The sequence below is a fragment of the Eumetopias jubatus genome, unplaced genomic scaffold, assembly GCF_037043125.1.
Source record: "Eumetopias jubatus isolate StellerSeaLion01/CBP00866 unplaced genomic scaffold, mEumJub1_p1.0 scaffold_9, whole genome shotgun sequence".
Taxonomy (NCBI): domain Eukaryota; kingdom Metazoa; phylum Chordata; class Mammalia; order Carnivora; family Otariidae; genus Eumetopias; species Eumetopias jubatus.
This window is the reverse complement of record NW_028274815.1, coordinates 58455489-58477535: the sequence shown is the minus strand read 5'-3', so window position 1 is coordinate 58477535 and position 22047 is coordinate 58455489. Positions and strand designations below refer to the sequence as shown.

General features: G+C 39.0%; 1 protein-coding gene and 1 long non-coding RNA gene across 2 annotated transcripts in view; one reads left to right on the top strand and one right to left on the bottom strand.

The window, feature by feature from the left end:
• The first annotated feature begins 1829 nt into the window (after window positions 1-1829).
• On the top strand, window positions 1830-20771 carry MDH1 (malate dehydrogenase 1). Its single transcript, XM_028089693.2, has 9 exons — window positions 1830-1941; window positions 6923-7021; window positions 8183-8279; window positions 10823-10998; window positions 12893-13015; window positions 18267-18443; window positions 19156-19269; window positions 19823-19912; window positions 20433-20771. Exons 1-9 carry the CDS (start codon window positions 1939-1941, stop codon window positions 20556-20558), a joined length of 1005 nt encoding a protein of 334 aa, XP_027945494.1. The 5' UTR covers window positions 1830-1938; the 3' UTR covers window positions 20559-20771.
• Window positions 12763-22047, bottom strand: part of LOC148163542 (uncharacterized) — a 243962-nt gene continuing 234677 nt past the window's right edge. Inside the window, exon 5 of the long non-coding RNA XR_015768948.1 lies at window positions 12763-13373. This is a non-coding gene — a long non-coding RNA (uncharacterized LOC148163542). The remainder of the gene's footprint in view (window positions 13374-22047) is intronic.

Below are 22047 nucleotides of genomic sequence, written 5' to 3'. Positions count from 1 at the left end.
GTAGAAAACACTGTAAAATAGTGAAAATGATGCATTTAGAAAATCATGGGGAAATAACGAAGAAGTAGTTTGAGATAGAATCTGGAATTCAGGACAAGACACAAATTTGGGAGCTTTCTGACATAGACGTAATCATGCATTTGACATTTGTAACATGCAACTCCTAACTTATATCACTTAGGGATTAAGTGTAGACAGAAGGACAAAGGCACTCCAATGTTAAGTCAGAGATAAAAAAGAACGTTCGAGGAACTGAAAGGGGCAACCAGCGACTAAGAGGAAAACCAAGAAAGTACATGATTAACAAGTGAATAAGGTGATTCAAGGAAGACAGAATCATTCAGTTATGATAAATGCTATTGATAAAAAGATTGGAAAGGTGTTATATTCTTTCCCATAATAGCAAACCCTCCAAAAGAGTCTACCTCAAGAGAGTAAAACTGAACGATACCACTTGGCGTTCAATTACCAGTGATAGAGACAAACTAGAAGTTACAGCAATGTTATCTAATATAGATACTGCACTCACTTTCTTTACAGATATTCTATTCCAAAACACCACATCTTCCTTTCAATATCCACATCAAACAAGGTTTCAAGGAGACTACAACTCTCGTGGGCAGCATTAATTTTAAATGAAAACCTCTTGTTTTACCAGTTGAGATTCTGCCTGAAACAACCAGTGTCTCCCATACAGCTGCCACACTTAGAAATACAGGTATGGCATAATTTCAAGGTCAAGATGGTTTATACAGCAGCTTCCAAAAACGAATGGGCAAAACTGTCAACATTCCCGGAGGTCTTAAGAAAAAGATCCGTGAACTGTGAGCTCCAGGAAGGCAAGCGCTCACTATTTTTTATTTAACTCTGAAAGAGCTGCATCTTACAGAAGGGAGGAGGGCGAGAACTTCAGGGCACTACACCCTCCAGAATGCTATTGCCCTAACAGCGCTGAGTAGGGACCGGCGAGACTGCGGGCACCCACCCAGTAGGTCAGCACCCGGGTAGATAAAAGCAACGCCGGACGGCGCACAACCGCATTCCAGACCCTAAGGTTAACAGAAAAACCCTTGCCCTCGGGCCCGGGCTCACCTGCCTTTTGGAGTGGGGAAGACGCGCGGCTCCTGGCCGCCTCAGAGGCGCGTCCCCGCAAGCTGCTCAGCTCGTCACCGGACACTACCCAGAGTGGAGGGTCCCCCTGGCAACTAGGAAGGAGGACCCGGCAGGCTGGGGCGCGCTTGCTCGGTCTCTTCTGCCTAGGAGCTGCAACAGCCACAAATCCCTCAGATAACTCCCCAGCGGCTCGGGCGTGCGCGCGCACTCCCGCCTCGTCGCTTAGCAACTTGAGAAGCCTTCCAGTCTTCGCGACACGTCAATTCCGCCCGCTCCTCCAGAGTGTGAATAGTTTTTAAAAAGACTTTGTTTCCGGGTCGAGCCGCTTTTACGCAGCGGAAGGTCTCTTCACCTCCCACGTTTACCCTTGGGGTAAGATAGTCTCAATTGCGCACGAGTGGGTGATGTAGCTAAAGGGTCTGTATCTCCTCCCTCGAGTTCCACATGCCTCCCCTCCCACCAATTACTGGGCGCCAACAGACGGCTCTTTCCCTCTAAGCATAAATCTTCTGCTCATCGCTGTCCTCCAATCACAGCGGCCCGCCCTCAGGGACTACTTTGCAATGGCGAAGAGCGCAGGGAGAAGGGCGTGAGCAGACCCTCTGACCTCGGGAAGTGTAGTTCAACACTTGAAGGAAATGCGTTGGGGAGTGCGCCAGAATCCGGGCACCATAAACTACAGTTCCCAGAGGGCGCTGCGGTTGGGAGATGAGCATTTTCTTTCTTACATCGCTCACCCTCCCCAAGTCAGTTCCGCGGTAGAGGTGACCCGATTCCTTGAGGCTCATTTTGCAGGCGCTGAAATTGTTCGCGCACTTCTTAATCATGGTGAGTGTTGGCCCCTGGATCCGGCCGACCCCCGACCTTCGCGCCCTTGTGTGGGGTTTCTTGCATTTGAAGGACTTTCGGGGCGGGGGGCGGCTGTGCAAGGCACAGTCTTTCCAGCCCTTTGGAAAAACCCGACTCAATTTTTGGGGACTGTCGCAATGACCCAGTTATTGGGAAGGGGTTGGTTTCCACCTGGGGATCTCTTACAAGGACTCTGGAGAAATTTATCCTTGGAGAGGCTTGATCTCAGTCCTGCTGCGTGGCTTGGGTACAAAATAAGCTGCGGATTTTCTCCAAACCACGATATGGGGTTTGATAAGGATGCTAAGGTTTGATATGGGAGGCGGGGGTGTTTGGTTCCTAACGCCCCCTTTTTTTAATTGAGCCAACGGTGTTTTTAAGGGTTTTTGTCACAAAGCCCTTGAAAGCAAAAGGCCTTCAGTTGTAAAGATTGTGCTTACCAGGTACTCCAGATTACGATCGACGTTTTCGAGAGACGTGTTTCCGCCATATCTAATTTCACAAAATGTTATTTAAAACCTGTTCATTAATTTCCTTTTGTAATGACAGGACGTGTTGCAGTTACGGCATCACTAGCCAAAAACTAGTGTAGATACTCTTTGCTGGTCTGTACGTTATGAATTCTAGAACCACTACTTGTAATGTTACACAATGTAACCATCTTGTGAAGGTCTGGATACCTAGATCACCGTATCTTGTCTCTGCTGAAAGGGAGAAGGGGGGGTGGTTGGTGAGGGAACTCTGACGTATGAATAATCTGCGTGATGTTTGAAGGTGACATTTGACATGAGACAAATTTCTCCAGTACCTGTATTTATAGTTGAAGTTATTCTTCCTCCGTTAGCTCAAAATACTGAAATAGGTGGGAATTACGGGGAAATATTGGAATGAATTGGAAATTTTCCAGAACCTGAAAAGACATATTTTTAAGGCAAGGGGATTACTGCCTCTGCCTTTATAAGGGTCCAGTGAGGACAGCTACTAATTCTCAGTAAATGTTAAACCTGTTTCCTACTTATAATTTAGTCATTTAAATGATGGTTTCAGTGGTCTCTGACTTAATAATCTTAGCAAGAATGCAGAGGTAACAGAGAACCTGAGACTTTATAATTTTAGAACTGGATGGGACCTTTAAAGATCATTTTGATAAATCTCCCCCCACTTCAGATCTTAAAATTGAGCTTATTAAAACCCAAAGAGAATGATTTGCTCAAGGTCATACAACAGTTTGCTCCCAGGAGCCTTAACAACTCTTTCCGTCATACCATATTGTGCCATACAATTACCAAGTCATTTTGAAAATTTATTTTCAGTAGCTGAGGTTCTGGAGGAACATACAAACTGCAGATACAAACTAAAGTATTTTATCAGCATTTATATTACCTGATAGCTTTATTCCCCTGCAATTCAGAATATTGGAATTCTAGACTTAGAAGTGAATTTGGATATTATTTACTCTAATTTCAAAAGGTAGCCTGGTGAGGTTAAATCATTTTTCCAAGGTCACAGGGAGAATCCTGGGCCCCCATTCTTAAGTTGTTTTGCAACGCAGTAGATAAAGACGGGCCTCACCCCTGGAAGGTCACTTGGGCACCAGGTAACACAGAGATGTCCCTAAGAAAGAACACTCCTGTCAGTTTACTGAAACTGACAGCCCTCTCAGGTGACTCAATCTCCTTGCCTCCTCAGGAGACCATGTGAACAATCACTGAGTTTAAAAAGAGCCATCTTTTATAAGGCTGTTGAAAGCAAGTTTTTTAAAAGAAGGAATAGGGAGGGACAGCAAGGATTAACTGTAAGAAGAAATCTGAATGATTGTTTTTTATATTACAGAAATATATGTAAATTAGAAAGTAAAAAAGGAATACATGGGTCTTTCTGTAGAATAACAGAAAGAACACTTACATTCAAGCTTCACAACTGAGACTTGAGCACATGCCCAAGGCAGTCTGAATCTGCAGGAAGGTCATTAGAGCCCTGCCAAGAGCAGAGACATTCCTTCTTTGGATCTTGGCAGACTGCCCAGATATCTAAGCAAAGAATAGTAACCTGTCTTCACACTGTAACATTGTAGAAAGTCAGCAGGAATCTCCCACCCTCCTGCTTTTCTACGCAATGTTGCAAAGAGCAAAAAGAAGCAAATACACATATCCTTTCCCATTTCATAATCAAACATTCAGGCATTTACTAGGCTTCATACTACTCTTAATAAGATAGAATTACCTATCTGTGAAAATAATTTGTTCATAGACATAGAAGAAGGGAACTGCTGAAATGGAATTAGCAGTTGTTCATTAGTGGCCACAACCACTTCACTAAGGACTGTGATACTGGGAGCATATTTTTTAGCAGCTAAAATTAATGCCTAAGATTGACTATTGTGTTCTAACCATCTACCTGTAAGCTTTACAGATAGTGATACTCACTTTCCCCTTTATTTCTTATCCTGGCCTGCTTTACATTGAAGTAGCATGTGTTTATATTTAATTCAACAAATACTTGTCGAACACTGTATGGGAGTACAAATTTGAGTCAAGGGCAGACTGCTCTCACAGCAAGGGGGTGGTGGTTCACAGCCTAGTAGAGAGTAACGGACATGTAAGTAGAACCCCACAAGGTGTAAGAATCCTTAGAGGAAAATTTTATGGTGACAGAGACCTATAATTATAGTATTTGCTACATACTGCTCTTAATGCTTTGTATGTTAACTCTGAATCCATACTACTACCTTATTTGTTAGGTAGCTGCTATCATTATCTCCACTTTACTGTGGGGAAACTGAATACAGAGGTTAAGTAACTTGTCAAAAACATACTGCTGATGAGTTGTAAGTCTTAAGTTTGAACCCAGAACATCTGCCTCTAAAGGCTATCTCTTTACTACACTCTGCCACCTCTCTAGCCCCCCGTTTTAGAAAATTGGGTTATCCTCTTGTTTCCTGCACATGGTTCACTAATGGATTCTCTGGCCTAAAATAGTACCAGGTACATAGAGATTCAGTAGTGTATTTAATGAATGAAGTGAAATAACAGTTCATCAATTGATTTATAAAACTGTATCATTAGAACTGGTGACATAATTTTGCTAACTATAGCTGGAATTACTGTGGTCACTAAGTTTCCAACCCTCTCAATGCAAGTATATATGAATAAAATATCTTCAACAGTTTTTTGAATCGTGTTAGGTTTGCTTCCAAACAATTCTTTTACATTTCCAAGTTTGGGGTAGTCATTGTACAAGATTCAGCTATTCCTTCATCAAGTATTTGAGATCCAGCTACGTGCCCGGCATTGTTGTAGGCAGTTGGAATACAACAGTAAATAAAACAGACAAAGCCCCTGTCCTTAAGGAGCTTGCATTCTAAAGCGAAAGGAGGAATAATTTCTTCCTCTATTCCCTTTTTCTCACCTCTCTACTTCAAGGGAATAGGGGAAAATGACATAATTAAAAACATATAAAGGCCACATGATAAAAAAATAACCATATATGATACCTTTTAGCGTTCTTTATAAACCTAAAGTCTGTTGGAAACATAAGAATGTCTTGTTAAAAAAAATGGTTTATTTTAGGGAATTACCATATTTTGTCTTTGTAGGGGTATGAAGGCCTGGGGCAAAAGTTGGTGAAGAAAATGGGGAAGAGATTCAGAAGGTCAGGGAGCAACTCTCCATAGTTTTCTCCTTTTTTGCACTCACATCCCGGTCACACCTGTGAGGAAGAAATGCACATATAGTCTGCTATGTACAGATTCATTTCTCTACAAGCAATTGACACTTCTTTCCTGAGATTTTTTTTCCTTTGATTTCTCTGGGTGTCAAATTGCTAAATGCTGCTGACCTTCAGAGGTTAGGATTGGAAGGTCAGAGGACATAGTCTCCTTCCACCCCAAAGACATGACTCACCTGGAAGAGGGAATTCTAAATATAAAGATTCATTTCAGTAGACCACTTCTCTCATGCAGGTAACAATAGAGGTGACTCAGTGAAAGTCTGTTTACACAGTATTGTCAAGAAAAGGAACAGTTCACCTTGATCAAATTTGTACATCTAATGTGTCCGTTAAGTTTCCAAACATTTTTGTTCAGTTCTTTTTAATAGAAATATTTCTATTTAATTCTCTGAGCTTCTTTTTTTTTAGTGACTCAGGATCATCACTTTGAATATTAGTTACTATTTTTGTACATACGTCTGTATTTTGTTCAGGGTCTGTTGAGGTCTGTAAGGTGACTTCTATTATAACTATTATGCTCTTTGTACTTCTTTCTCCTCTCTTTTAAAATTAATTTTCCCTTGGAATCAGGTTGTCAGCTGTCACTATATTTTGATGTAGTTATTTAATACTAAAATTTATTGTAATCCAGTATTCTCTTGCTTTTCTTTCTCCTTAAATAAAAAATAAAGACTTATTTTTCCTCCTTCAAGTAGTCAAGTTGAATCATGATTAGTAGTTTTATTAAAACTTTCTGACTTACTGTAAGTGGAAAATTTTAACCACTGTCACTCCTCTTCCTGGCATGAAGGATCCCTATTCTAGCAGATGGGGCGTGGGGGGATTTGCATAAGAGGATTTATAAGGTTCCAGTCACTGCCAGGGTTTGTATCACCGTATAAGGCACATCAACATTGTTAGGCCTATTTCAGTGGCAAAATAGCCTTAAAGAGATGGATAAGATTTTGTAAGTAAATCCAGGATAACAGTGAGAGTTAAGTAACACCGCATAAATAGCTAGCCAAAGGACACATGTTCTAGAAGTTGCTCAGCTGATTTGTGCATGCTATATTTACTGGGACAAATCTGGAATAAGTTTGTCTTCTACTAAGCCAAATGTGAAGAGACTTTAAAATTTTACATTAACTTTTAAAGTACGTGGTTGTCTTATTATAGAGAAAACTCTGAATGTCTTTAGGGTAAAATAGCATTTTTAAATCAAATGTTAATTAATGGGTCTCTTTCATTACAGTCTGAACCAATCAGAGTCCTTGTGACTGGAGCGGCTGGTCAGATTGCATATTCACTGCTGTACAGTATTGGAAATGGATCTGTCTTTGGTAAAGACCAGGTAGGGGAACCATCTGTGTACCTCAAGTCAAAATAAGAATATTGTCAGTAAACCCTGTAATTAGTTTCAAAGAATTATTTTAATGATAAAGGAATGGGTTATCCCAATAAATGTACTGGGCACACTGCTATAAATGTAAGCTGGTATCTTACTTATATGTAGCCCTCCAGCCATTGAAAATGCTTTGCAAATCAACTATTCCGCATACTTTATTTAGTTGACTTGGTACAGCCAGCAGGTATCAGTCAGTGGAAGGTTTTCACTAGTAACAGTAACTATTAGGGAGAGTCATGTGGGAGAGAAAGTTGCTGAATTAGCACTTCCTTGTTGATAAATGGTCTTTAGAACCCAAAATAGTCAGACAGGCAGATCTGCTTTCCAGTTTAAAGAGGCACCCCCTATTCTTATTCCCCTATTCCACTAAAATCCTTTTTAAAGTATTCATTTATTCCTTCTCTTCACCCATAGATAATCAAGTTCTTCCTTCATGCCAGATAATATTTAGCTTTCCATGAACTAAAATTAGATACAGAGCTGTGAACAATAAGAGTAAACTATGGCGGGGCACCTGGGTGGTGCAGTTCATTGAGCATCTGACTCTTGGTTTCAGCGCAGGTCGTGATCTCAGGGTCATGAGATCAAGCTCCACATCCGGCTCTGCACTCCGGGAGGAGTCTGCTTGAGATTCTCTCCTCCCTCCCGCTGCCCCTCCCCCTCAGTGTGGGTGCGCACATGCACACGCTCTCTCAAATAAATAAATCTTTAAAAAAAAAAAAGTAAGCTGTGGAATGTCACTTCAATTTAATATTTTTTCCATGTATACTCCTTTAAAAGTCAGTAATGATGATTCCTCTTTGTCTGTTAGCAAACTATTGCTGGTTTTATAGCATTCCTTTTTCTGAAAGTGGCATGATGTTAGATACCTCAACGTCCTAAAATAATTATAACTAATTAATGGTAATTATACATATATTATATACACATATACATATGTATGTGTATATATTTATATGTGTGTGTGTGTATATATATATACACATATATATACACACACACATATACACACACACACCAAATAAACAAAAACTTTACAGGAGGACTTTTTTGTGACTAAATGACCTAACCTACACTGACAGATGCTGTCTTTTATTTATTTGGCAGCCAGTAACTCTTGTGCTGTTGGATATCACTCCCATGATGGGTGTCCTAGATGGTGTCCTAATGGAACTGCAAGACTGTGCCCTTCCCCTCCTGAAAGGTGAGTTGGGGGGTGGAGGATAAAAGGATTTTATAGTATTTTATGTCTTTCAAAAAATAGGTTTAGATTTTTAACTAGCCTCTCAATTAGAAACTATGTCATAAAAGTATTTTTTGTTTGTTTTTTGAACTATAACTATTTGGTAAAGTGTATACCAAGAATAAATAAGGGTAAAAACGGTAAAAACAAGAAGTAACCAATGTCAGTTAAAAGACTATGCTTTTTTTCCAACGTGCTTATACATAATTTACCTTACTAATTAAGCATAGTATTACACGAGGGTTATACTCCTGAGTTGCCTACATTGTGTTGTTATTTAAAATCTATTTAAAAAGTAATAGTAGTGCCTAAATTATGCAGCTCTAAATGATGTCTTCCAGAGCTATATGTTGCCCTGAAGCTGGAAATTATTTGGTCCCTCACATGTAGTCCTAACCCACAGCCAGTCATCAGATTGAGAAACAGCATAAATTGTCCTAATCATATGCTACATCGTTTGAAAAAGCCCATGAGAGTTCTGCTAAGAGCCTTTAAGAATCATTGAACTATTACACAAATGTAAGACAGAAGTCTTAAATTTGATTGAGGTTTTCATTAAAATATTAAGTCAACTTGTAAACTAATTTAAGTATTTTTCTTTAGGTATACCTTCATTATGATCATTTTCTTTTGGTAAGGATTAATTAATAATAGTCTGCTGAGTTTGCACAGAGCAAAATATATACACACCCAACGGAAACCATGCTCAGAGGGGCGCCTGGGTGACACAGTGGGTTAGGTGTCCAGCTCTTCTTGGTTTCGACTTGGGTCATGGTCTCGAGCTCTGCATCGGGTTCCATGATCAGCGGGGAGTCTGCTTGAGATACTCTCTCCTTCTCCCTCTGTCCTCCCGCAATATATTGCATGTGTGGGGGGTGTTTGTGTGTGTGCGCACACATGCACACTCGCTTTCTCTCTCTCTCTCTCTCTCTCTCTCTCTCTCTAAAATAATAGGTGAATAAATCTTTAAAAAAAAGAAAAAAAAACCATGTTCAGAATTCATACATCCATTCAGTAAATGTTTACTAGAAGGGGTACTCTGTTGTCTGAATCATTTGGTTGCATAGCTATATAAAAGAGTGCATTGCCCTGCCAAGCTGTTCTGCTGGCTCCCTTTCCTCACCCTCTCTTTTTTTCAGCTGAAGTATAGTTGACACACAACTCACTCTCTATTTCCAAATCAACTTTGTTGCATTGTCCCATTTTTATTCCTTTCTCTGCTGAGTTCTGATCTCTCTAATGGGTCCAGGTTATAGTCAGCTTGTCCTCGGTCAGCTGTGAATATGACAGGGAGGGAAGATTCTGCAGATAAGGATGCATGGCTGGGAAGAACATTCCCCTCACCAACTGGTGTTTCTTTGTATACCTGTTGGGGGCTCTACAGCAGCCTTACTGTGACACACGTTGACTCCCCTAAAAATTTACCAATGACAATGCTGAATCCTGGTTGTCTTAGTCCATTTGGGCTACTATAACAAAAATACCATAGACTGAGTGGCTTATAAACACAAAAATTTAATTCTCATAGTTGTGGAAGTTGGGAAATCCAAGATAAAGGTACCAGCATGGTCTTATTCTGGTGAGAGGCCATTTCCTGGTTCCGTCTTCTTCCTGTGTCCTCAAGGCGGAAGGGTGAAGCAGCTCTCTGAGGCCTCTTTTATAAGGGCACTAATCCCATTCATGAGGTCTCTACCCTTATAACCTAATCATCTTCCACAGGCCCTACCTTTCAATACCATCACACTGGAGATTAGGTTTCAACATGAATTTTGTGAGGGACAGAAACATTCAGTCTGTAGCACTGGTCGTGGCCTTTTTATACTGTCAGTAAAGGAGAGTGATGATTTATGTTCTTTAATCAAAGAGTAAGTGGTATATGTTTATTGGACTAGCACAGCGGCAGAGTGGTTGACCTCTGGACCAGCCTGGGCTGGAATTACAGGTTCACTGCTTTTTGATGGCAAATTAATCCCCTTAAACTTCTTTGTCTTCATGGATGAAATATTAAGATTAAATTTGATACAACAAAATTCGTAGTGTTATTCCTGGCATGAAACTCCTCAATAAACAGTATTTTGAATTTGTGATTGATGTCTTAGACTTTAAAGTAATTACAACTTTTAAAGGTTAGGTAAATTAGTTTCTCTTTCATGTTATCTGTGGTAATTGGTGTGAATAACAAATGTTGCACAGAGTTGAAAGTTACCATATTGTACTTTGCATCATATCTGATCCTACAACAAAAAGCTGTAGAGTTTTCAAACTTGAAATAATTACTGAGATAGGAAAAGCAAAATAAATGTAATTTACATTTCTGCTAATATTATGTTTGTTGATTATATAATTTTTCCTTTCTTAGACCCCTAAAGCTTTTTATCATTGTGATATGTGAAAGTAAACATTTGCTACAAAGTGAAAGAATTACTGGGTAGATTCAGTGTGAAAAAGAAAACCTCAGACTTTGGTGTTTCAGTAGCTCTGCATATTTATTGCCGTGTTCACAGATGTCATAGCAACTGATAAAGAAGACATTGCCTTCAAAGACCTGGATGTGGCCATTCTTGTGGGCTCCATGCCAAGAAGGGATGGCATGGAAAGGAAAGATTTACTCAAAGCAAATGTGAAAATCTTCAAATGCCAGGGTGCAGCCTTGGAGAAGTATGCCAAGAAGTCAGTTAAGGTGACCAGTACAGTATTTTATGGGGTTTTCATTATCAGCATTTGAAACTACTTCTTTTAGCATTGAAGTAAAGACAAAATTATTTGCTTCCCCCTCCCCCCCCAGTTTTGTGCAGTGGTCAGTAAATACAGATAGAGTTTTGCTTGATAAGCTCTCCTTTTCTGAGTTTTTTTTGTTTCTTGTTTTTTTTATTATGTTCGTCACCATACATTACATCATTAGTTTTTGATGTAGTGTTCCATGATTCATTGTTTTGAGGGTTTTTTTTTTCTTTTTCTTATAACGTAGAAATCTTTATTTAGAGGTGCTCAAAAATATTTTGCCCATTACTGTGGTACGGAAATTTAATAGGAATTTACAAACCTATAGAGAAGGCACAGAGCCTTCGGGTGGGAATATTTGTTCAGACATTTGTGTGTGATAGTAGAGAGAGAAGGCTGTGAACTGCATTCTCAGCAGTGAGAGATGGTAGCTTCTGAAATACTCAGATTTTCTCAATCCAGAGAGATTTTGATATGCTTGTCTCTTGAGGAGTTGCATTGGTATAACTTCCTCTTCTGTCTCTGTGTACAAGTTACTTTAGTTTCTAAATTTGCCTTAATATTAGAATAAGGCCTCCTTTTACCAAATAAGTAAGCAAAAAGACTTGGCTGGTTAGAGGTTTTACTGATTTTGATAGATTTGTTCTTCCCAATCCTGACTTTAAACCAAGGTAAAAGAAAATCTTTAAGGTTTTAAAGTTGCCAGTTACAATGTTCTATTATAATATTTTATACATACCTGAATTTTTGCTTCTGTAGAATTCATTTTAAATAGATTACTTATATTTTCTGTAATCATTAACAGAAAATAGTAGAAATGACTAGAAATCCAGGGGTCCCTTAATAAAACATAACAGTGTTGTTTGGACTGCTCCAGGCTGCTTGCACTATAATCACCCCTCAGCCAAGTGTCCTTTTTGGGAAAATACATACTGACACCGGAGTGCTTAGGGGCATTGGAGTATCATATCTTCAGCTTGCTCTCAAATGGGCCAAAAAGAAAGCCTAAGGGTATAGTGTATGTGTGTGTAGAGAGAGGGAGAGAAATGGAAAAAATTAGGGAATCTGGGTAAAGAGGATGTGGGAGGTAGTCTTTGTAATATGCTTGCAGCTTTTTAGTAAGTTTGACATCATTTCCCAGTAAGTTTATAGTTTTATTAAAGAATTTAAAACTTAAAAGATAAAGTCCATGTGTACATTTGCCTATACTATATTACAATGCAGTGTATCCTGTACCTCCCCAATTAAAAAAAAAAAAAGCCTGAAGTGCTTTCTGCTAAGGATTGATTGAACAGGTATAGAGTGGATAGGACCTGGTAATCTGTATTTAGCAAATCCCAGTTAATTTTTAGGATTAGGAAAGATTAAAAAACTCTTGTAATTAATAAAGATAAATCATCATTCTGCTCAAGTAGAATTTCTTTCTTGGACTACTTTTATAAGAAGGAAAATTTTATGAATGAATTGCTCTCTCAGAGCCTTAGATTACTTGTTTGTGTGTGTGTGTGTGTGTGGTAAAGAAATAAATGCTCTGTCTCTGTTTTGTCACAACACAAAATAGAAAGACATGTACCTTTGGTCTTGGATGCTGCCACCTGGAAAGCACCTTGTATACATGTTGGTGGCTTTATTAAAGACGTTTTTTCAGTAATCACACCAGACACTAACAGTGGGGGGGGGGGGCGGGGGGGCGGGTGGGAATACTATAGAAACTACAGTGGTAACTCCACATACTTCGCTCATACAAACTTGACACATAGGCTACATGTTACACATTTATCAGCCATATTCTAAGATAGTTTAGTTCATCAGTATATGGTGTGTAACTTTGCTGTGCCTCCCGTGTATCCTAGGTCATCGTGGTGGGAAACCCAGCCAATACCAACTGCCTGACTGCCGCCAAGTCGGCCCCATCCATCCCCAAGGAGAACTTCAGTTGCTTGACTCGTTTGGATCACAACCGAGCTAAAGCTCAGGTATATTTTAAAATATTGACTGTTCAACTTTAAAACCTTTTTCTCTCACTTTTGAAGTAGCTGAATTTTACTTTTTTTTGTTTTTGTTTAGTAGGAAACCATTCTAATTTGTTAGGGAGTCTTTAAATGGAGTCTCTTAAGGAGGCTGAACTTGAACTTAATTTACTCTACTATAGTTCATTTGCTATGTCAAAATACTGTCCCTAATGTCCTCTTACTTCAGGGGTTAAAAAACCAGTCATTAGGGGTGCCTGGGTGGCTCAGTCATTCAAGTGTCCAACTCTTGATTTTAGCTCAGGTTTTGATCTCAGGGTCATGAGTTTAAGTCCTGCCTTGGGCTCCATGCTGCGTGTAGAGCCTGCTTAAGAAAAAAAAAATCAGTTATTAGTATAATTAACGGGACAATACATAGTTTATTTTTGCCAGATATATAGAACATTATAAAAAGAGAGATTTGAGCTTTTTGTTTTGTGTGGTTCTGCTTCCTTTTTCCCCTTAGCTAAGCCATCAGAATCAGATTTTTTAATATTTAATTTTATATTTAACTTTATTTTTACATCTTTTTAATATTCTACATGTTTCTATAAGACTTCCTACTTTTCACTACTTAGCAACTAAATTTTAATTGTTCTCAAGTTTCCTTACCCATTGGAGTTTTAGATAAATGTGCCAAGGGGTCAGTGACCAGGGTATTAACAGTAGCTTTTTGAAAAATGAGACGCCACCTGGGTGGCTCAGTCAGTTAAGCAGCTGCCTTCGGCTCAGGTCATGATCCCAGGGTCCTGGGATTGAGTCCCATATCGGGCTACCTGATCAGCGGGGAGCCTGCTTCTCCCTCTGCCTCTCTCTCTCTCTCTCTGTCTCTTATGAATAAATAAATAAAATCTTTTAAAAAAAAAGAAAAATGAGACGCCACCACCAATCATCTGTGCTGGTTTCCTAGGCTTTCTTGGGTCTAGATGATCCTGGTGCCCTTCAAAGCCATGACAAAATTCTGGGATCTTAGACATAATGCCTTTCCTTTTCCCCAGCACCTTTCTGGCCATACTTCCTCATCCACAGGTCATCACTGTTAGATAGGTCTATGAATTTAGTCCTTTTTTTCCTAAAGAAGACAACTTTGTTTAGTTTTAAGAAAACATTTTATCAATGGGGCGTCTGGGTGGCTGTCGTTAAGCGTCTGCCTTCGGCTCAGGTCATAGTCCCAGGGTCCTGGGATCGAGCCACGCATTGGGTTCCCTGCTCTGCAGGAAGACTGCTTCTCCCTCTCCCACTCCCCTTGCTTGTGTTCCCTCTCTCGCTGTGTCTCTCTTCGTCAAATAAATAAAATCTTTAAAAAAAAATTTTTTAGGGCGCCTGGGTGGCTCGGTTGGACGACTGCCTTCGGCTCGGGTCATGGTCCTGGAGTCCCGGGATCGAGTCCCGCCTCAGGTTCCCTGCTCAGCAGGGAGTCTGCTTCTCCCTCTGACCCTCTTCCCTCTCGTGCTCTCTGGCTCTCATTCTCTCTCTCTCAAATAAATGAATAAAATCTTTAAAAAAAATAAATAAAAATTAAAAAAAATTTTTATCAAAAGATGGTGTGAGGTCTAAGTTGAAAAACCACTGCTTTAAACTGAGAATTGATCACCTTTCAGTTTCAGAGTACCCAGTAACGGAGAAAAGAATTGATATTTGTTAAGCTTCTACCCTAAGCTAAATGCTGTACGTGTAACTTATCATTTAATTCTTCTAATAACCGTGTGAGATATGTTATTATCTTTATTTTACACAGAAGAAACCTGAAGCCCAGAAAGGTCTGGGATCATAGTCATATAGCTAGTAAACCTAGATTTGCCTGACTCCCAAACTCTTAGGTGTGTTCTTACATAATGAGATTATGTGACCTAAGTCCACTTACTAGCTCTGACCTTGAGGGAGTATATTCAAGGTATAAAATGGGGCAATAATTCTTTCTACCTCAAAAGGAGGTTATGTGGATTAAATGAGATAAGATCTTTCATGGTACCTGTCACATAGTAAAACTCAATAAAGATTGGCTGCTCTTGGTAGTAATGATTTTTATTAGTAGTGTTATTATTAAGAGGGATGTAACTAAGAGTGGAGAAGAGCCACACCTCATATATCTCTGTGAATATTCCATTAATTAAGAAGGTCATTGGATAACAAGCTTAAATTGCAAGTATTTCCTGAAGGGCTTTAGGCTGTGAGCTGGGTCTTTTTCCTTATTTTTTAGAGTCTAATGGGTGGAAGGAATGGGAGTTAGTTTGAATGAGTGTAGGGAAGAGATTTGGGTACTACAGAGCAGTCATGAAGGAAAAGGTGGTTTTAGGTGTTACATTTGTAGCTTCTAGATGGCCAGATGGTAGCTCTCCCTGCAGTAGGGAAAAAGAGGTAAAATGACACCACTGACAAACTTGGTTTTTGCTATTTCAACTGAGGCCTTGGTGGAGGAAGACACTGGAAAATTTCTGCTTCCAGAGGTATTACTAAGTGACTTTGTCCCTGTTCCTGAAACAGTTTTCCCTATGGGGCAAAAGTCTGAGTGAGGAAAGAGAGAAGAAGCAGTCTTGCTAGGCTTTAACTTTTGGCACATGTTCCAGTATGTCAGTCTGGCACAGTGAGAGCTTTTGGGAAGTTTTTGAAAAAGCAGTTTCTTCCTCCTGTAGAAGTTGTTCATCCAGTGAGAAAAATAAACTCAAAGACTAGTTTCTTACATGAATGTTGCTAGTCTTACATAATTCATTTTGGAAATCCGAAAACCTAGCTACCTAGTGACTCTTCGTCACCTGCAGAATTCCCCTATGTATTTGCAGACCAGAGCTGTGTATGAATGCTGACAGGGTATTTTGGCAATAAAACTAGTTAGCTGGTATGGGGTCGGGGGAGGTGGGAGGAATTCCTGGGGCTGGAGAATTAGTCCAAACCTATTTAACAGATCTGTGTGGCAGACATGAAAGGTCTAAGGGAGCAAGGAAGTAGCAATCCTGGATACATGTTAATTTAGACTAGCTCTGACATGAATGAAATTCAGAAACTACGTCTACAAAGTATTGGCCTTTGGTGTCTAGACAGAAATGGATTAGCTCAAGAAAACAAAAAAACAAGAGGAGGTAGGCAGCAAGACAAAGGAAGTAAGGAGCTTCCTGTAGGGAGGAGAGGCCCAGAGGCAGTTTGTCTTCACCATTCAGCAAAATTATAGATTCTAAGTTCTTGGTAATAGACATCTCTGAGGTAAATTTTCCTTTTTCTCCATGATTCCAGCTAACTATAAGTAAGGGCAGTTCTTCCCAAGTCCTTGAAGGTCATGGCACACACAGAAAATGGTACTCATTGCACAGCTCCACCAACTGTGCCTCAGCCACTAAGCAGATCAGTAGCTGGATTCTCTAGAAACCAACTATCCAACTAATTTGTGAAGATTGATTGGTACTTAATAGCCCTAATACTTGCAGAACTCTAGATGAAGCAGGGTTTAGCAGAGAAGTGATGTTAAATGTCAAAAACAGAATTTTAAGTGAATTTTTAAAAATCATTTAACTATTCTAGGATTTAAGAAACAAGTCTCAACTTACTTTAAGGGTCATAGTGAAAGTAAACACAATTTGATTCTTACTTGACTGAATATATTGGTGTGAAGAGATGACTCAAGTCACTGCAAACATTTTAGGTATTGGCCTTTTTCATCAGTATCCTTTTTGTTTGGTTGCTTGCTGTTTTGTTTTTTACTTTTTATTTTGGAGTAATTATAGACTCAGAAGAAGTTAAAACATAGTACAGAGAATCCCACATCCCCATCACTCACTTCCCCCAGTGGTAACATCTTTCATACCTATAGAGCATCTTTAAAACTAGGAAATTGACTAAACTACACACAACAGTTTTAATAGACTCACTCAGATTTCTGCAGTTTTTACATTCATTTTTTTGTATGTCATTCATCACATATCTAGATTACTATAATCACCACAGGCAAGATACAGAACTGTTTCATCACCCATAAGAGAACCTCCTCATGCTACCTCATTATAGTTGCACACTCCGTCTCCATTCCCAAGCTCTGAAAACCACTTAACTGTTCTTCATCTCAATTAATATTGTCATTTTGAGAATGTCACAAAAATAGAATCATGTAGTAAGTGACCTTTTGAGGCTGGCTTTTTTCATGCAAACGCAGTGAACTCTGGCACAGCTATTTTTTTCTCCCATTCTAACTGTAACATGAAAGAAGGAAAAATCACCCACAATGATACCCTACCATATCAGCTCATAAAATCATAAAAAATTTTTTCCCACACATTTCCTTCTGGTTCATCACAATTCTGCTACCTAATTAAGAACAAATTATGCATACAACTAATCATAATTTCTTTTTGCACATTACCTTATCAGGTGAGTAACAAAATAAGTGAACTTACTTTGTTTACTTAAATCTTTCAAAACATAACATTCTCTCCCTTTCTATGGCTAGTGTACTACATAATGTGTTTGATAGTCATGTGACTACAAGGCTTGCAGGATCTTAAAGTGTTTTTTTGTTTTTTACATTTTTTAAATTTATTTTTAAGTAATCTCTACACCCAACATGGGGCTCGAACTCATGACCCCGAGATCAAGAGTCACGTGATTCCCCAACTGAGCCAGCATGGTGCCCTCTAAAGTGTTTTTTGAACCTATAGCTAGAAATTGTTACATTTGGTATCATTTTAGTATTATATTTAAGCTCTTTCCTTTGGTTTCCTAATCTATAAATTGAAGACAATCATACTTTTGGTAATCTGAGCCCCTTCCAACTCCAAAATTTCATATTTAGGATTATTTGAAAATTAGCTAATTTATGTACGTGGTATATGATAAAAATTTCACCTAAATATGGAGAAATTCCCATATTCTAACCTGATTGCTCAGAAGTGCTGAGGAGACATCTCCTAGGTATTAACAAAACAGAGGTCATATTTATATATTCTTAACCTCTTGCCTTGTATTTTATGTCAGTGTTTTATGTTTGATAAACCCCCTACACTGATAAGTTAAATCATTAACTGTAGGATGTTCTCTACTCTTAAATATTCTACCCTATAATGTTTCAGGTTCACATTTTGTTTACACTGTTAAGCTTTAGGAAATTACCAAGCAATATAACTCTTGTGTGTTCTCTTGAAATTTCAGAGGCCTTAAGGATGTTTGTTAAACAGGCACAATTTGAAATAAAAAGCGTTTGTCTAAGTAAGGTATTTGTTTTCTATTTAACTAGATTGCTCTTAAACTTGGTGTGACTTCCGATGATGTAAAGAATGTCATTATCTGGGGAAACCATTCCTCCACTCAATATCCAGATGTCAGCCATGCCAAGGTGAAGCTGCAAGGAAAGGAAGTTGGTGTTTATGATGCTCTGAAAGATGACAGCTGGCTCAAGGGAGAATTCATCACCGTAAGAAAAACCTCTCTTGGGGCGCCTGGGTGGCTCAGTCGTTAAGCATCTGCCTTCGGCTCAGGTCATGGTCCCAGGGTCCTAGGATCGAGCCCCCCCATCGGGCTCCTTGCTCGGCAGGAAGCCTGCTTATCTCCTCTCCCACTCCCCCTGCTTGTGTTCCCTCTGTTTGCTGTCTCGCTCTGTCAAATAAATAAAATCTTTAAAAAAAAAAAAAAAGAAAAATCTCTCTTAACAGCCAAGCATAAAGAACTCTTAAGAGAGACACCACATTGCTGACCCGACTATCTCTCCAAGTGCCTCTCAGTTTGGTGGTGTGGTTCTCAAGGAGGGCAGGCCTTTCCTGGTTGCTCTGATGACTACATACAGAGCCAGTCATGAACCAGTCTGATCTGATCTGCTGTGCAGCAGTCAAGACGGATTGCTAGCGTGGGAAGAACTAGAGTTCCCTCTAGTCATCCAGTCTTCATAAAGAGATTCATTTCTTTGTGTGGAGTGTAGTAAACTTTTATGTGGATTTATAGTTTTCTTTTTTTCAAAAAGACTGGTGCTTTTAACTGAAATAGGTTGGTAAGGCCCATGCTGGGTAGTTGGATGAATTTGGGGGGAGGACATTAAACTGTGATTGTGGTCTTTCACCCCAGGATTAGTTTGGAAGCGATGAAAATTCTCTTATGATCAAGTAATGCTGTCTCTGCCTGTCCCCAACCAGACTGTGCAGCAGCGCGGCGCTGCTGTCATCAAGGCCCGAAAGCTCTCCAGCGCCATGTCTGCTGCAAAAGCCATCTGTGACCATGTCAGAGACATCTGGTTTGGAACCCCAGAGGTAAGGACTCTGGGATTGGCACAGGCCACTCGTTGATCTTTGTCCTCTGATGCTGTGATGTGAGAAGAACGTAACCTTGCAGTCAGGCAGGTTAGTTAGGGTTATATCCCAGATCAGCTGCCTACGAGCCAAATAATCTTGGGAAAGGTACTTAACCTTTGGTTATCTCTTACACGGCATTTACCTCACAGGGTTGTTAAGGATTAGATGAGATGAAGACTGGGAGCCACCGAGCACACCTGGTGGACGTGACTTTTTTCCTTAAAACTTCTCCTGGGCCAGAGCTTCCTCATTTATGAAATGAGGATTATGTTATAAAATGAGGATTATGTTTCTCCGGCCTACTTCAGATGGAAGAGTGGAATGAGAGAGAATACCCATGAAAGTTACCCTGTCCTGGCAGTGCCTGGTGATGCTTCTCTATACAGTACTGAAGTCACACACGTAGTAAGAAAGCATTACCTGGCTTAGTTTTGTTAATTCATGTGTTATTCGATTGCATAAACTAATCCCGACGCACCATGAGAATGTAAACGTTGATTATTATTTTCAGGGAGAATTTGTGTCCATGGGTATTATCTCCGATGGCAATTCCTATGGTGTTCCTGATGATTTGCTGTACTCATTCCCTGTTACAATCAAGGTAAAGTATTTTGGGGTTATTTCCCCCTGTCCCCTTCTGAGAAAGTAGTTGCATATTTTTATGAATGCTGGTATAATTTAGTCTACAAAGTTGTTCCTTTACTAAATTAGACATTTTTCTCAACTTTGAAATTCTACTAAGCACAACCACAGGTTACTAAAAGATTGAAAATAATCTGGAAAGCAAGGTTCAAGTCTTGCCACTAGACACTGTTATTATGCCTCTAATATTGGATATCTACCAATATAGTATCTTACTTTTTACTAAAGTGAGTAGGTTTTTTTAATGTTTGCTAATTAAATCCTCATTTAAAGATTGTTCTCTAGATTCATTGAGTTTTAAATTCAGGTGTTGAACTTTTATCAGAATTACCTGTTAAGATCTGGATTTTGATTTGCTTCTTTAATCAGACTTTAAAAACAGGTACTCCTGTAGCTTTAAGTTCAATCTAAATTGTTGCTTGCTGGAAGACCAGTTCTCTTTAATTATAAATCTTTTATTTCCAATTATTTTCAAACAGAATAAGACCTGGAAGATTGTTGAAGGTCTCACTATTAATGATTTCTCACGTGAGAAGATGGATCTAACTGCAAAGGAACTGGCAGAAGAAAAAGAAACTGCTTTTGAATTTCTTTCTTCTGCCTGACTAGACAATCATTTTGATGTTATTAAAGGCTCCAAAGCTGAAGAATCTAAATGTCGTCTTTGATTCTAGTACCAAATAACAATAATGCTATACTTAAATTACTTGTGAAAAACAACACATTTGAAAGATTGTGTGCTTCTTGGTATAAATTTGTGACAGTTTATCATCATGCTGTTAGTGCTGCATTCTAAATAAAATATATATTCAAATGAAGATGACTCAGACTCTAATTTCCAGCTAATATTTCATTTCGGTTCAGACAACAAACTTGCATGTTTCCTAGCTTGGGGTTGTGATTTTTTTTAAACCAGAGAAAGGTAGTAAAGACAGAAAATGTTAAAAAATAAAGCATAATTCTCTTCTATTTAATCTTTTTTTTTAAGAGTGGGAGGTAGGAGGGGCAGAAGGAGAGGGAGAGAATCTCAAGAAGCAGGCTCCACGGCCAGTGCAGAGCCTGTCACAGGGCTTGATCTCACAACCCTGAGATCATGACCTGAGCCAAAATCAAGTGTCAGGGGCTTAACTGACTGAACCACCCAGGCGCTCCTCTCTTCTATTTAAATAGGATAGGAAAATCCACCTTGTGGTAATGAATCAATCTACTCCAGAATATATTTTTAAACATTACCTACATTATGCTATTAAATACTTAACATTTTTTAAATCTTGAAGGTTCATGCTCTGTGGATAATGTGATTTTAACATCTGTTAAATAGGTTGCAGAAATACTGTTAACAGTTTAATGCCATTTGATGAAATTACAGCAATCATTTTTTGTGATGGAAGGAAAACGTAATAAATCTTCCTTGATGTATACCTATCGCAGATAAGAAATAATTTACATTTCATAACTGGTAAATGCCACAGAAATGTAAGCTAGTGGGAATGTTTTCAATCTAAGCTTATTACTAGAAACAGTGTTGTTCAAAAAAATTGTCTTTTTTTCCAAAATTCATAAGGACAGGAGACCTCTATCTTCATTCTTGTACTTAATTCATTGTACATAATAGACACTCAATATCCTAAATCTCTCAGTGCCTAATCTAGTGCTCTTCATGGGTGCTCAAGTACTTAGTTGGATTTATAACATGAAACTACCTATATCATTTCATATTTCAGATGTAGAAAAAAGAGAAGCCAGTGAGTGAAAAGTGGTTTTAGAACTGTTGTTAATCAGATGCATAAAAACAAAATTTCATATGAATCCTCTTTTTAAATTTTATATAAAGGAAGCATGAGTGTGTACCATTTATTAAATTACTCTCAGTTCCAAACACACCCTTCTATACTTGTTTATGACACTGGGTCTGGGATTCTGCAAACATTTCTTTACCAGCTGCTCCTTGAGTTAAAACCTGCCAAGAGAGGGTACTAGAAGGAGACCAGCAGGCTGGGGAGGAAGAAGGAACATAGTCTTGCTCCTCCCTGTTGGCTTCTTTTATCATTACTTTCACTCCACTTGATAAACAAGCCAGAAAAGAAAACAAGT